At 46.5% G+C, this 15,438-nt stretch overlaps 1 protein-coding gene across 1 annotated transcript in view; it reads right to left on the bottom strand.

Annotated features, from left to right (window-relative positions):
* The window catches only part of Plxna4 (plexin A4), a 450,775-nt gene that overhangs the window by 91,096 nt on the left and 344,241 nt on the right, over positions 1 to 15,438 (bottom strand). Inside the window, exon 5 of the mRNA XM_059257015.1 lies at positions 8,400 to 8,500. Within this exon, the coding sequence (XP_059112998.1) occupies positions 8,400 to 8,500 (101 nt within the window). The remainder of the gene's footprint in view (positions 1 to 8,399; positions 8,501 to 15,438) is intronic.

The raw sequence follows: 15,438 nt of genomic DNA on the forward strand, positions 1-15,438 counted from the left end.
CTGTCTCCCCAGACCCTCTGTTGTGGGCCCACTGGGCCCAGAAATCAGAAATCTCCCATCCTCAGCACTCTCTGATGGCATTGGCCTATGCTTGAACTGGATCATTTAGAAGCTCTATGCTTAGATCATAATGAAACAGAAGAGAGGGAGGAGGAGGAGGAGGAGGAGGAGGAGGAGGAGGAGGAGGAGGAGGAGGAATAAGGCAGGGGGCTTCCAGATGACCCCAGCTACAGCTTGGATCTTCAATGTCTTCTACGGGCCCCTATGTTAAACCTCGTTTCCTGGCCTAGTGATCGAACAGCTAGGTGACAGAACCTACTAGAATGAAGCTACGTCACTGGAGGAACGGCCTTGAGGAGTACACGGGACCAGAACCCTTCTTCTTTCTCTCTTTGCTTTCCAGCTTCCCTGAGGTGAAGAAGCTTCTCCATCACATGTCCCCACTGTGACATACCATGTTGTCACAGGCACAAAGTAACAGGTCCATCATGAAAGAACAGATAGGCAGTGGGCTGGAGTTGACAGAAGAGGAGAGGAGGATAGGAAGAAGAGCAGGAGAAGGCAAAGACATAGCCTCACTGATCTCTTCTATTTCTAACAGTCTGTACTGAAGGAGACAGCACCTTTTACTCAAGCCACTGTGCAATAGTGGCTACAACAGATTCTGATCAGCTTCATTATCCACTTTATCCAACATCCTGGCATCTTCATGTCCATTAGTGTCATAAGGTACAGCAGGCTGGAAACACTGTGCTTTGTGCAATCTTGGATGCTCTTCTTTATGCAGGCATCAGTGTGGTTCTTTCTGTCTCTGTCTCTGTCTCTGTCTGTCTGTCTCTGTCTCTGTCTGTCTGTCTCTCGGTCTCGGTCTCTGTCTCTGTCTCTGTGTGTGTGTGTGTGTGTGTGTGTGTGTGTGTGTATGTGTGTGTGTAAATTAAAGCCTTAGAAGCAGCCCAGCTCTTTGGAATGTCCCCAGAGAGCCAAGATATTAGACTGATGAGTTAACCATAAAGCTACAAGTGTGCTATATGCTTGTGTATGCATGTTTGTGTATGTATGTGGGTGGTTGTATGTATATGTGCATGCCCATATAAACATGAAGGCAAGGTTGTCTCCCTTGATTGCTAACTCCCTTATTTTTTGAGACAAGGACTCTCACTGAATGGGGAACTTACTAATTAAGTTAGGTTGGCTGGCCAGTGAGCTCCAGGGATCCCCCCTGTCCTTACCTCCCCAGTGCTGGGATTACAGGAACATGTCATCACACCTGGCTTTTCATGTGAGTGCCAGGGAGCTAATGTCAAGCCCTCAAGCTTGTATGGCAAGAACTATAAAAAAACTAAGCCATTTCCTCAGACCCTCTGTAATTTATATGAGAAGGTGGCATTTTTACTTGCCATCCTTTCATTACAAAGCATCTGTAATATTTGTGAATGGGCATGTGCATACACACACACACACACACACACACACACACACACACACACACACTCACACAGCCCCCTGGGGGCTAGGAAGGAGTCAGGGTTAAGAAAGGAAAGCAAGTTAAGTCAGTCTGTAGCTAGTGACCCAATGGGAAAGGGATTGAATATATTAGGATTGAGTTTGAGACTTTCCTCTGGCCTAGAGACTGCCAACCTTTGGTAAGGAGTCAGGCAAACGAATATGCCGGCAGAAGCAGACCCTACAACTCCCTATGAGTCTGCAAGCCTTGAGCTAACAGTCCTAGAAGAGACCTAGGTTAGTGTTAAGGAAGTAGGTTAAAAATTAAGAAATAAAACAAGGCTCTAGGACATTGGTTCTCAACATGTGGGTTGTGACCCCTTATGGAGGGCGAATGACCCTTTCACAGAGGTTGCATATCAGATATCCTGCACATCAGATATTTACATTATGATTCATAACAGTTGCAAAATTATAGTTATGAAGTAGCAATGAAACTAATTTTATGGTTGAGGGGGTCACCACAACGTGAGGAACTATATTAAAGGGTTGCAGCATTAGGAAGGTTGAGAACCACTGCTCTAGGATATGCTTACATGGAGCAAGGAATGACTGAATGACTCACACCTTAGAGTCAAACTGTCTGTTAAGAGGATGACCAAGGATGTTGCTTAGGGAACAAAGTACTCTATACTTTCCTGGTAGCCTGTGGGCATGGCAGCCTAAATACATGGTCGGTGGTGAAGTTGCCCTAAGGAAGGAAGGAGGGCTTTCCAATAATGGATGGCCCAGCACTCTCTCGAGTCCTGGGGAAGGAAGGGAGAGAAGGGTTCCAGGAAGGAGGCCCTGGGGTCCAACCCCAGCCCCCAGTGACAAGGTCAGTCATCACAGCTGTATCTGAGAGGTACATCTCCTGTGTTCCAGGCCACAGCAGGGGTTTCCTGCACATCCCAGCCTCCAGCTTTCACAGCGTGGCTGTGAGCTGGCTCCTCTCACCAACATTCAGACCACAGGAAATGGAATCTGGACTGGTCTGTCCACAGATAACATCTTAGATTTTGCTCTCCTTCCACATGGGTAGCAGGCTCTGTCCTTTCTACTCCCTCCCTCTTGTGTGGCCAAGACTCTGCAGCAGGGGTTCTCAACCTTCCTAATGCTGCAGCCCTTTAATACAGTTCCTCATGTTGTGGTGACCCCCAACCATGACATTATTTTCATCGCCACTTCATAACTGTAACTTTGCTACTGTTATGAATCATAATGTAAATACCTATGTTTTCTGATGGTCCTGGGCAACCCCTGTGAAAGGAGTTGTGAGCCACTCACAGGCTGAAAACCACTGCCCTACAGGAAGAACTGAACCCTTGTGCCACGTGCTTGGGGTGTGGTGGGGCTTCTCCTAGCAGAGGAAGCCTGCAGGACCTGGAGGCAGAGATGCTGTGGAAGTCTGCACCCTGTACAGTCCTGTTTACATGATCTTCCCAGGAGTGATGCTCATGACTCTTCCTAAGAAGGGCGGCGCTTGGGCCAATCAATGAGCTGGGTCTGCCACTGACAGTGGGATCCTGTTACCACCTAGACTAAGATAGGCTTCTTTGCCTGGGAATGGTGCCAAGGCAGGGGAAGCTGGGAGGGGGCTGGGGACCTGCCAAGCCTGGAGGGTGTGTTCCAGGCCCAGGACAGGAGACAGCTGTGATGGGGCGAAGGCAGACTGGGCTTGAAGGAGTTTTATTCCTGTTTGCCCAAATCAGAACAGGTGGGCTCAGACACAGAGGACAGCCCTGGGGATGCAGGCTGAAAACTGCAGGTTGAATAAACAGGCAGCTTTGTGATTGCTGCCCTGGCCGTTAGGAAGACGGGCCTGTAGGCAGGGCCGGGGGCTGCAGAAGAGGGCAGGTGGGGGGGGGAACTTCTCTGTCCCCCTGGGCTGGCAGGTATGCACTTTGTCACGTTCACTAGGGCAGAGGGAGGAACAGCAGAAAGGATTTAAATGACTGGGTCATCTCTTCAGCATATTCAGCTCACAGCCCTCCTGTGACCTCACTGGTACAAAAGCTCTTTCAATGACATGGCCACCTGTTTGCAGAGGCTCTGTCCTCAGACTTCTCATTCCTCTGTTTTTTTCTATGGCTTTCTCCCACCCTCTTGCTCTTTTTATGTCAGTCTCTGTCTAACACACACACACACACACACACACACACACACACACACACACCACCTTATTCCTCAAAAATGACCATGAAAACAGACGGAGCCACACACTCAGAGGGTCCTGTTTTGTTCTTTGTCATGGACTTCATGAAGGTCAAGCTTGCTGGGGCACTCGGCAAGGGCCAGAGCCACTTAGCACAGGGTCTTGCCAGCATGGAAGCCTGACAAATGTGCTGATTCAGGACCAAAGGCCTGGTCCCCGAGAAGATTCACGACAGAGACAATATAACCTGATCATTTTGTATCCCTGTGTCCAGCATAGAAAGTGCAGGACTGGTCTTAGAGCTCCTGAGTGTGTGTGTGTGTGTATGTGTATGTGTGTGTGTGTGTGTGTGTGTGTGTGTGTGTGTGTGTGTGTGTATGTCCACAGATATGCATGTAGGAGTACGAACTTGTGTGTCTGTGTATACAATGCTTTAGGAAACACTGAAGCTCCCATGCTGGTTCGTTGCTCCCTTGCTAGCAGAGCCTCTCAGGACCAGCATCTAGAGACTGGTTCCCACACCGACACTTTACTCTTCACACCCAGCCCTCTCCTTTCTTCTGCTTTGCCCACGTCCTTTTTGTTGCCTCTCCCAAACATGCATGTTCACGTTGTTCCCACTGAAAAGGACAGGGCAGGAGGAGCAACTTCCGTGCCTGACCTGAACCAAGACCTACAGGTAGCACGGACTAGGAGGAGAGGACCTTCTAGAGGGAGGCAGCGCTGTCTGCCTGGGCTACCTAGGTTTGCATATGTTAAAGTTCTTTAGATGGAACACGTTGGATCTGTGCATTTTAGTCTATACAAGTCTAAAATTGTATCTTGAGGGCAGGAGAAGGACCTGCCGAGTGTTTCAGTAATCAGACAGTCTGGGCCTGTGGGGATTCACGAGCTGTGTCTTACCAAGGAAGTTTCCAGATACCCTGGACACAGATCCAATGTCAGTTTCTGTCTGCCCTCATCATGCATTCACTTCACCGAAAGCTTAACATTATAGAGAGCAGCACGCTGATGGTGCAGGGATTTTTGGACTCATACAGCAGCCTTTATTACCCCATCTCATCCTCAAGTTAGCACCATGACAAGCCATGGTTCTCCCTCCTTGCAAATGTAGATGCCAAGTTTCTTCCACACAGTTTTATGGTCAACCCTCAATATTTGTGGATTCCATACTTCAAATTCAGCGAATTGCTAACATTTTTTTAGTGGTCTCCAAGCTTGTTTTCATGGCACTTTTGATGTCACTCAAGGTCGTATGTGGAGTGAGGAGTGACTCAAGTCACATGTACGCCACTAGGGTAGGAAGAGGTGACATTCTGCCTTCTTGTTTCAGTAAATGAGTCTTTTGAGGCCTATTTAATGCCACACTTTTCAAGTTCTCTCCTTTGTTGACTTAAGACTTATAAAGATGTACTGCCCTGTATTCCTATACACACCAAGGCCATGATGTAACACAGAGAAGGTGTGTGTGTGTGTGTGTGTGTGTGTGTGTGTGTGTGTGTGTGTGTCTGTGTGTGTGTGTGTTGTAGAGGCACATGCTGTAGGATATGCAGAAGACATGGAGGCAGGAGAATCATGAGAATCTTCATCCAGGTATGAAGTTACAGTTCTGTTGGCCATGAGTTGAATGTCAATGAATTGGCGGTATTGACTGAGGAAGACGTCTTAATACAGATGTCTAACAAATGAGGTTATGCACCAACCCATTGATGAAAAGGTTGTGACCAGAGGTTCTCAGTAACCTGACCCTCTATTTTTCTTAGGGGCAGTGGTTTGGTATTTGCTAATTCAGTGTTCACAGATCTTTATAGAAATACCACTACAACAGGCAGTGGTGGTGCATACCTTTAATCCTAGCACTCGGGAAGCAGGGTTAAGCAGATCTCTATGAGTTTGAGGCCAGCCTGGTCTACAGAGTGAGTTCCAGGACAGGCTCCAAAGCTATACAGAGAAACCCTGTCTCAAACACCTCCCTGCTCCAGAAAAGAATACCACTACTACATATAATGTGAATCAGTGGTACTCACAGCCTCACAAGTGTACGAGACAGGAGAACTAGACCACATTGATTTCAGTAATCATTACAAGCTCTCCTGTCATAGCCACATAGTAGCTCCTACTCCCACTGTAACTCCTTGGGTAAAGAGAGGTCCCAGAAGCAGCAGCTCAGTGCTGGGTGGCAGATGAGGCAACCCTTGTACAGCCCCTGTTCTCCGAGAGCCTGTGTTTAGTAAGGGTTGACATCTGAAGTGCAAACTAGAGTGAGATGTGATGCCAGGCTGAAGGAGGTGAGCAGAAACAGCACGAACATCTGCCAGTTAAGCAAAGGCAGCTTGAAGCTGTGACACCCTCAGGGACTCAGGCACACCATTCAAGGGCCATCTAGAAAATCACAGGAGTCAACCAAAGCCTAAGAGGAAGGACCCTTCAGAGCTCTCAGCCCTTGCTGTAGCCTATGAGATCGTTGACTACCCTACCTGATGTGCCAGTGTTCTGCTTGCCAAGCATCTGACCCAAATGGTTAGCCTCATCAGTTCTGCTATAACCCAGTGAAGTAGGCAAACTGTGCATCCTCTTTCCAGGCCATAGAGGAGGCCTGGGGATGCTGGGGAGATTTGGATTTGATTCTGGGTCAGACACCACAGTCACGTCCATGACTGTGTCCTTTATGGCATGCTGAGACTGGAGCTGCTGGCTTTCCTATGTGATGACCTGCTTTATGCATGACCCTGACTATCCTCTGGCTTTAGTTTATCTTGGTTTTCTGCCATAGGAGTCAGGGATGGCACCATACAAGGGGAGACTGAAGACATATAAGAAGCAGTGAATGGTATTTTCTCTTCTCAGACCTGCTTAACCTAGCTGTGGAGCTGGGTGGTGAGGCACTCTGGCCCTTCTGGAACCTTCTTTAAGCCCCAGTGTCCTGAATGCTCACTGCGATCAGTGTCCTATGGGGCTAGGATAGCATCATGGCACAAACTAACAGGGACACAGAGACCTGTGTTTTGGTCCTGAAGGATTTCAGGAAGGGGCCAGCTTTAATGACTGCCCTGAAGTAACACTTGTACCATGCTGTGATAACTAAGGCACGCCCAACCAGTCAGTTAGGTAGCTTCAAAGTTCCCAAGGAAGGCATTAGGTTGAGAATGCATTCATTCCTTTTCTGGGAGGTCTCACTATGCTGGACAAAGAAATTTATCTCCTTTTGCCTTACCAGGTAGCATCGGGGACCTCTTCTGACTTGACACAAGCTGGTCTGCCTTCCAAATGCATCTCTCCACCGTCCTTTGTGGGGGCCAATCCTGGGGCCACTGCACTATTACCGGACGACCTTGATGTCCGTGTCAGCACAGTTTCCCATCTGCCTGGAGTCGTGTGTATTTCAGTACAGCTCAGTGGTTCTCAATGTCTTTTTGCTATAACATGCCTAACAGATTTCAGGCCTTCCCTGAAGGAACTCAAGGCCTCATTATGTCCAACACCCAGAAAAAAAGGAAGTTGGCTCTTCTATTGGAGAGGCTGTGTGAGAAATTAGGAGGGTGTTTTTAACTGTCAGAATCTAAGAGAGTGTTTCCTGCCTTTGGAAGAGGAGAGAGATAAGATCCCACCTCCAATTTCTTATAGTCCAAAATTACTGAAAATTACAACAAATGTTATTGGTCCCAAGTACTTTAGGCTGTTAATGAGAAGACTAAAATCCTATCTCGTGGGGCTTGTGGATAGCTCAGAGAAGATCAGGTTTTGGGCAGCCACAGGAATCAGTGATGGCTATAGAAGGGTCAAATCCCACTGGATGGGGTCTAACTATGGTAGCTATTCCAGGAGGAGAGAATAAAGATCTTGGGATTGGAGAGATGGCTCAGTGGGTAGCTGCTCTTCTAGAGGGCTCCGGTTAATTTTCAGCACTGACATGGCAGCTAGCAGACGTCTGTAACTCTAGTTCTGAGGGATCAGAACACTTCTCTGGCCTCTCTGGGCACCAAACATACACATAGTACACAGACATACATGCAGGCAAAACACTGATACATGGCAGATAAAAATTAATTAGAATTTAAGAATGATCTTCAGCTCTCTCCTATTTCCTGGCTAGTCTGCATTTTCAGTTCATTCATCAAGCTACTAGTGGTTTCCAGATGATTCTGATTGCCTTCTCCCCTCTTCTAGAGAATAAATGGAAGGAAAAAAAAGCAGCAGCAGCACATGGTTATGTGCTGGCAGTTGGCCTGGCCTTTCTTCCCTCCTGACTTTAGGCTCGAGTTTATTAGTAGCCAGCTTATAGGTGTGTGACAGCCAAGGAAGGGTCCTCATGTATGTCACACATAAAAGTAACAGGAAGTTCTGTGGTCATAGCACAGGGTATATTGAATGGATGCTGAGTTACAAGATGGACATCACATATATACCTAGCACACAATTTAGTGGTCTGGTTGAATTTTGCGGAAAAAAAAAAATCCCCTGTCATTGGGGGCAGGGCTGGGGGGAGGGGGAATCTCCTGAAAAGTCAGCAAATTGAAGTCAGACAAGTCCGAGGGTCTGCCTCCCTGTGACTCTCCAGGTGTCATTGCCATACATGTCTTAGGGGACCTGGACAAGCTAAAGTGAACCCAGAAAGAACGGCAGAGTGATAAAGCTTGCAGGAGGTGCAGGGAAGGGAGGGAGGGTGAGGAAGAGAAGAGTGCAGAAGGAGAGAGAGAGGAAGGACAGAGAGGAGGGTGAGAGCCACTGGAGGAGGCGGGAGGGAGCAGCCAATGGTACTCACGTGTTGTGGAGCACACACCAGCCACAATGGGGGTCCCCTGAGCCAAGACACTCGCCACAGCTCCGATACTGCCCACAGGACTCCACAGGAACTCTGGTAAGCTAGAACAGCACAATGAAGACGAAGAAGCAGTCAAGAGCCGGCAGAGCACCTGTGGTTCACAGCTAAAATTGCCGTCCTAAATATCACCATATCACCCGAGACACCGGAGGAGCGTGGAGGTGCTTAGGGCTCCAGCCACAAAGAAACTTTGGGAAGCCATAATCGAGTCGGTGGCTGCGTAGTATCCTGGGGATATAACAGCTTACTAGGTTCTAAGATGTGTCTGGGAATACAGAACACATTGAGTTCATATAAAATATCATAAAAGAGACTCACACCACACACTTAAATTTTCCTATTACCCTCACCCCCAAATATTTCTGCAAATACCCAATCCATTACATATTTGTTTCCTATCAAAGTAATAAACGAAATGCTCATTCTTGCTCCATCTTGTTTTGCTTCCCCTCACTCCTTTCCCTTAGGTTAGCACTTTTATTTTTCCAGAGAGCACTTAACCCCCTACCCAGCACCCTTCCCTCTTCTTCCTCCTGGCTGTTTAACAAGGTGACTGGTCTACCCTGTGGCTGCTTCCTGCCTCCTCCTGCTTCATACTGTTGACCAACTTGCTCCAAAAACTGATTTCACTGCATTTCTTTCAAAGATCAGCCTTGCTATTTCCCCCTACCCACACCCGTTCCATGATTTGAGGCTTCCTCTCCAGCCCAGAGACTTTACATTCGCTTCCAACAGCAGCTTGTTAACATAAAATGTTCCACATGACATTTTCACTTAGCCCAAATGCCTCCATTTCCTGCACACTCTCAAATATCGTTTGAATTTTCTTTGTTCTCTAAGGCAGCCTTGATGTCGCCTTACATGATGCCCAAGTACCTGCTACATAGTAGGTATTTAAAGATGACACTCATGATCAAATAGAATTTTAATTTTCTTTTTATAGCCTTGGTCTTTATTTCCTATTTTGCCAGTTTCCTCTTTATAAAAAGTTTTTTTAAAATATATATTTTTTTCATTTGGGATATTTTATATATCTATTTTTTTCTCAATGGAGGGCTTCTTGTCTAGTCTTTTAGTTAGCCAGGACAACTAGCTATGGTCATCATCAGAACCGACATGGTAAACTGTGCACACCGACCCGGCTGAACCATCTCTGCTCATGAGTGAGCGCAGGGGCTGTGTTTCCCCTGCTGTTCCATAAAGCATCTGTGCTGTACACTTATGTCCACTTGGCAGGGACTACATGTAACTCCTGCACAGGGAAACTGGCACCAGAGCCTGCTCAATTAGTCTCCACACTCCTTTGGAATTAATTAATAATTAATTCCAAGTCCCACTATGGGCTCCCTTGACTTCATTTCCTCCTTTCCTTCATCTGTCTTTCTGTAGCGGCCTCCTCTCATTCTCACAGATTTGCCCTTGGCCTTCATGGCTTGTTTCAATGTCTTTGCTTTGTATTTGGAATTTTCTGTGTTTTTCACACTTACTTTTTTATGTGTGTGTCTGTATGCACATGCACACACATACATGCGTTTGTTGTACACACATGCGGAGGTCAGAGAATAACTTTCAGGGACTGTGGATTCTAGGGATAGAACTCATGTTATCAAGCTTGTTGACAAACACTAGTACCCACTGAACCATCTCTCTGGCCCCTAGAATTTCGTCTTAAGTTCTACCATTGCCCAGGTGACTCCCCATAGGACCTCAATGTCTTTATAATTAAATTTGATGATCAGTTTCTTTTTAAAATCAATTAGCCTGATGGCTCTACAGGCAGCTAGGAATTTAGCTTATTCCTGGTGCCACTTTAATTTTTCTCCCCCTCTTTAAGCAAATACCTTCTAGTCATGTAAACGCATACATAATAGTGCTCAACCCGGAGGACCCTGACTCCTAGGAATTCAGGAGTAGGAATGAGAATCACAAGCCATTTTCAATATTTCCAAAAGCCTAATGGAAAGTGGATTGTTTGCTATTTTATGTGTTTATGCATACTCATGTGTGTCCCATATTAAAGTAGGAAATACATTATGACTTAATAAATGCAGTTTGTTTAGTAGACAGAATCTTTCAAAATGTGACTCCCTGAGGGGGAAAAATAATAAAAAGGGCTATAGATGGTGAAAGTTGGGAACCATAAGTACATAATCATGTTTTCATGGGTTCCAGCTGCCTGTCTGGCACTCCATATTTTGCATGGGCTTAAAGGAAAAATATCATGGCTTGTTCAATCAAAAGCATTTTCTTGGTCTAAACTTAATTAACATTCTCCCCAGTTTCTCCTATCAACATGTTCAATAATCTGTCTTGCATGGAATATGCCCTGGAATTCCAGGGTGAACCCTGGGCTCTAGGGTGTGCCTTACCTTTCTGGAGTATACCCTAAGATGCTGGGGTGTGTCCTGGGTTCCTGGGATGTTAGCTCTGTTTCTGGTGTTTACCTGGGGCTGCAGGGTGTGTCCCCGGGCTCCAGGGCCTGCCTCAGGGTTCTGAAGTATGCCCTGGGATTCCAGGGTATTCCTGTCCTCTGGAGTTCTGGGGTATGCCACTTTGAATAAAGAGCCATCCCTTGGTTGAGATGGATACCTGAGAAACCTTTGCATTCTAAAAATAACTTGCAACTGGTGTTTAATAATGTCAGTAGGCCATAATTATAAAATCCTTCCTCTCTTGATTTTAAACAGCTGTCATTTTTTTTCCCCTTTGGTTGGAAAAGATGTCAGAGCCTACAGAGGGAGGTTCAAAGCACCCTTGGCCATCATTGGCAATGAGACCCTGTTGTCTCTGAGACTAGTTTTTCCTGTCCTTAAACTTTGAGATAAACCCCATGTTTCTATTCCTGAAGCATATGACCAGGAGACTGATTCATATGGGGTCCAGGGTCCAGCCCTCCACAGGGATGGTTAAGATTAATACAGGCTTTGCTGTGAGCATTGCATTCCCTGTTGCTCATGGCACTGACCCATCTCCCGAGTCACAGAGACATGCCCTGAGCCTTCCCTTGCTCTGGGGAGCTACACTGGGAGTTAATAGATCTGGAAGATCCTTAGTCCCTTCATCCATCCTGTCATTTCCTCTTTAAAGGTGACATCAGCTCCTAAGCCATTCACCATTTCACTCTTCAGATGGGGCTCTGAAGTTCCCCGAGCTTCCCGGATAGATTCAGACCCTTTCCTAGCTTCTGAGTCAGCTCTACACCGTTCTTTGAGTTCAGCTACAGGACACAAGTCCCCAACAGTCTGAGAGCTAGATCTTAGCTACTGCTTTGCTCTTGGTTCTCCAGATGAACTTGAACAGTTCTCTCCAGGTCTCTTTTCAATCATCTATAAAATAAGCAACCATAGGGCTCATTCTAGATTCCTTTTGAAGCTGACATTCCAGCTCCGTGTCCAGACAAAAACCTCACCCAAGTCATTCCGTCCTTCTCGTTTGGCTTTCATGGATATGTGTAAACATGATACTAGAGACTTCCAAGAGAACACACCCTGAAGACATTATCTGGGAATCTGGAACTTTCTCTTTGAAAGGCCAACAACAGAGATTTTTGCCTTTCTTGCAGCTCATTCCCACTAGGCATCATGTCATTTTTTACTATTTGCTTGTGAGGTTGATCTAAATGTTCCCCAGTCTCTTAAAGCATGGATGCTAAAATTAACAGGTCACAAGGGAATTCCAATAAACCAAAGAAAACAGTTGTCTTTTTTTGAGGTGTTGATGTCATCTCTCTCCCTTTTGCAGAACCAGGGACCAGGGACTCTCAGAAGTCCCACTCTCGGGCCACCTGCTCTCCAGCATTGCCCAGTACTGCCTCTGTGGCTTCATCTTCTCTAGCCACAACATTGCTTTCCTGTGGACAATTCTAGAGTGCGCCAGAAGTTTTCCAGACACTTTAGAATCACTTTGGCAAACTGAAATTAGTACAGCCATTTATCTCGGTTGCAAATTATATACCCTAAAGTCCTGGGCTCTGATTCACACCTTGCTAGTATGTTCCAAAGGTAGCCAGATGGTTTCTCAGCCACTTGCCCCCATGATTCCTCTCTCCACCCCAGTATCTGGATTCTCTACCTACGCTGGACACCAAACAAAGCTGCCTCTCCATCCCCCACCTCAGTTCCTCTCCTGACCCTGGAACACAAACCACTCCAGATGCAGAGCCACACGATTAATTAAAAGCACCCCACGCTGATGAAAGTCTTAAGCTACAGTGCCAAGCATGCTAATTAACCAAGTGAGGGAATTCAGACCACAGGAAGAGGTGAAAAAAGAGAAGTGTTTGTGTGTCGGGGGGCTGACTTCTGTTGGGAGAACAATTGGACGACAGTGTGACCTGAGCCATCATAATGATAGATGGTGGCTGAGACCACAGAAGATTGAGGTCCCTCCCCTGGCCACTGGACTCCAGGAGGGGTTGTTGATTGATGTGGCTACAGTGGAGCCCTTAGTGCTTCCAGAGAGCGAGCCCCATCCCTTCTCAGGACCACCCCCACACTAGAGCAGGGGAAGAATGTGGCTCCTGGAACAAGAGGGAGGTGGGATCTGTAGAGCTGTCTTGGCCCACTGCTCTACCTTTGTGCTACTACCACAGTTTCTGGGTTTTTAGTTTTTCTGTTTGTTTTTCGAGACAGGGTTTCTCTGTGTGTAGCTCTGGCTGTCCTGGAACTCACTCAGTGGACCAGACTGGACTCGAACTCACAAACATCGGCCTGCCCCTGCCTCCCAAGTGCTGGGATTAAAGTGTGTGTAGCCACCACTGCTGGGCACTGCTCCGCCTTTGTATAGAAACTTTCCAGGCAGTGAGCAATTCCTCAAAAACACGGAGATGTGCCATGTAACACGGTGACTTGACTACTGGGTACACAGTCAAAAGAAGTGAAACCGGGCCTCCAAGACACATCTGCACGTTCATATTCCTAGCAGGATTATTCACAATAGTTAAAATGGAAGTGACCCAGTGTCCATCAACAGGAGAACGGATGGACAAAATGTGGTGTGTCCTTAGGCTGAAATGATATTCAGCCTTCAAAGGAAAGGAAGGCGGAGTGACGGCACATGCCTAGGATCCCAGAACTCTGGAAGCTGAGGCAGGAGAGGGAAAAGTTCAAGCCCAGCATGGACTACACTAAGCTTGAGGCCAGCCTGGGCTACAAAGAGAGATCTTATCTCAAGAAGCTAAAAAGGAAGGGAGGGAAGGAGAGAGGCAAAAGGGAAGAAATTCTAGATCAGCTTTAAGGACAATATGTTAAATCAAATGGGTAAGACATAAAAAGGGCAATGACTGCATAGAGTGTCATAGTGAGTAATTAGAATGGTGACTGACAGGCACTGGACATAAGGAGGGAGGAATGAGCTGCTACTGAATGGGTACAGAGTTTCAGTTTAGAGAGATGAAATGTTCTAGAAATGGCTACACCATTTACGTATGCTCTAATGTCCATAGACACCCAGAAACAGTTAAAACAGCACATTTCATGGTATATCTGTTTTGCAGTCATTATTAAAATGTTGTAGAAATGGCCTTCTGAGTGGGCCTTGGCAAAGGGCTCATCTTCAGCAAGCCAGAGTTGGCCTGAGAACACCTGCTCAGCTCCAACTGTCGGGGCAAGCAGGCTAATGCATTCATGCTCATGAGATATTCTGAGATACCTTAGTAAATAGACACGCATTTTTCAGCTCCTAAGTTTAATCTCCCTTAGACAAAGGTTTGGAGATAAGCCTCCCACCATGCACTATCATTTGTTTCCTGATTTGAAAAGATAATGTCACAGCCTATCTATCCAGAACTTTCCTTTCCTCCACACCCTCCAAGAGGCTCAGAATCCAAATGGTTCACATGCCGGTGAATAGCCCCTGACTGTAAAGATTTGTTTCTTTTATTTTTGAGTTTATGTTTATAAGGCATAAATTCATACGTAAATGTATGAATTTATGTGCACCACGTGTAAGCAGGTGCTCTCTGCGGCCAGAAGAGGGCACTGCGTACCCCAGAACTAGAGTTCAGCAGTTATGGGCTACCTAAGGAGGGTTTGGGAACCTGAACCTGTGTTTTCTGCAGAACAGAATATGTTCTTAACCTCTGAGGTATCTTTGCTGCCCAACCCTGACCTCAGATAATTACCCTTCTTCCCATGGCCTGTGGGCTCTGTCCTCCCTTCCCCATACTTCCCCTCCTTGGACTGCTTTCCTGGGAACCACACTGATTATCTTTGTTCTTTTCCCGCTAAGCTTAGCTTCCTTAAATAATATAGTATACTTTGGCTTGGTCTTAGACTATATTACTTTGTGTGTGTGCATGTATAGGTGTATATGTAATATTTGTGTGTATGCATGTGCACGTGTACTAGAGGGCAAACTTGACTGTCAATTCTCAGGTGCCTCAACTTTTTTTTTTTTACTGAGTCTCTCACTGGCCTGGAGCTCACCAAGAAGTCTAAGCTGGCTAGTAGCCAAACCTAAGGGTCCACTGTGCCAGATGTCTTATATGGGTTCTAGCACTTGACTCAAAAATCTTATGTTTGCAAGCCAAGCCCTTTTGTTGACTAAGCTTTGCCCCATCTCTACTTTGTCAATAGAATCATCATCATCATCATCATCATCATCATCATCACTGTCATCCTCCTTACCTCACTGGTCTCATGATCAGAGACTATCAATTTATAAAACAGTAGCCTAGGCTAGGAAGGGGGTGAGTGATAGAATAGAGTAAAGGACCCATCCCAGCTTTCAACACCTGGCCCTGGTCTTCCATTCCTAGAGGTTATCAGAAGCTGAGCATCCTCTAGTGGCTGGAGGAATCAGTGTGGTCTCATGAGGTCTGGCTCCCTGCTGACCAGCCCCTGACTGTTTTCCCTGTACTTTACAAGATACTTTTCTCTGGCAGTCGGGGCCCTACTCTGCCTGTTGCAGCTCTTATCCCAAAGGGTGCCTGCTGCTCTGCAGATTTCATACAGAAACACTCCTTCTGGACTGCGCACAG

This window comes from Peromyscus eremicus, chromosome 3 (genome assembly GCF_949786415.1).
Source record: "Peromyscus eremicus chromosome 3, PerEre_H2_v1, whole genome shotgun sequence".
Lineage (NCBI taxonomy): Eukaryota > Metazoa > Chordata > Mammalia > Rodentia > Cricetidae > Peromyscus > Peromyscus eremicus.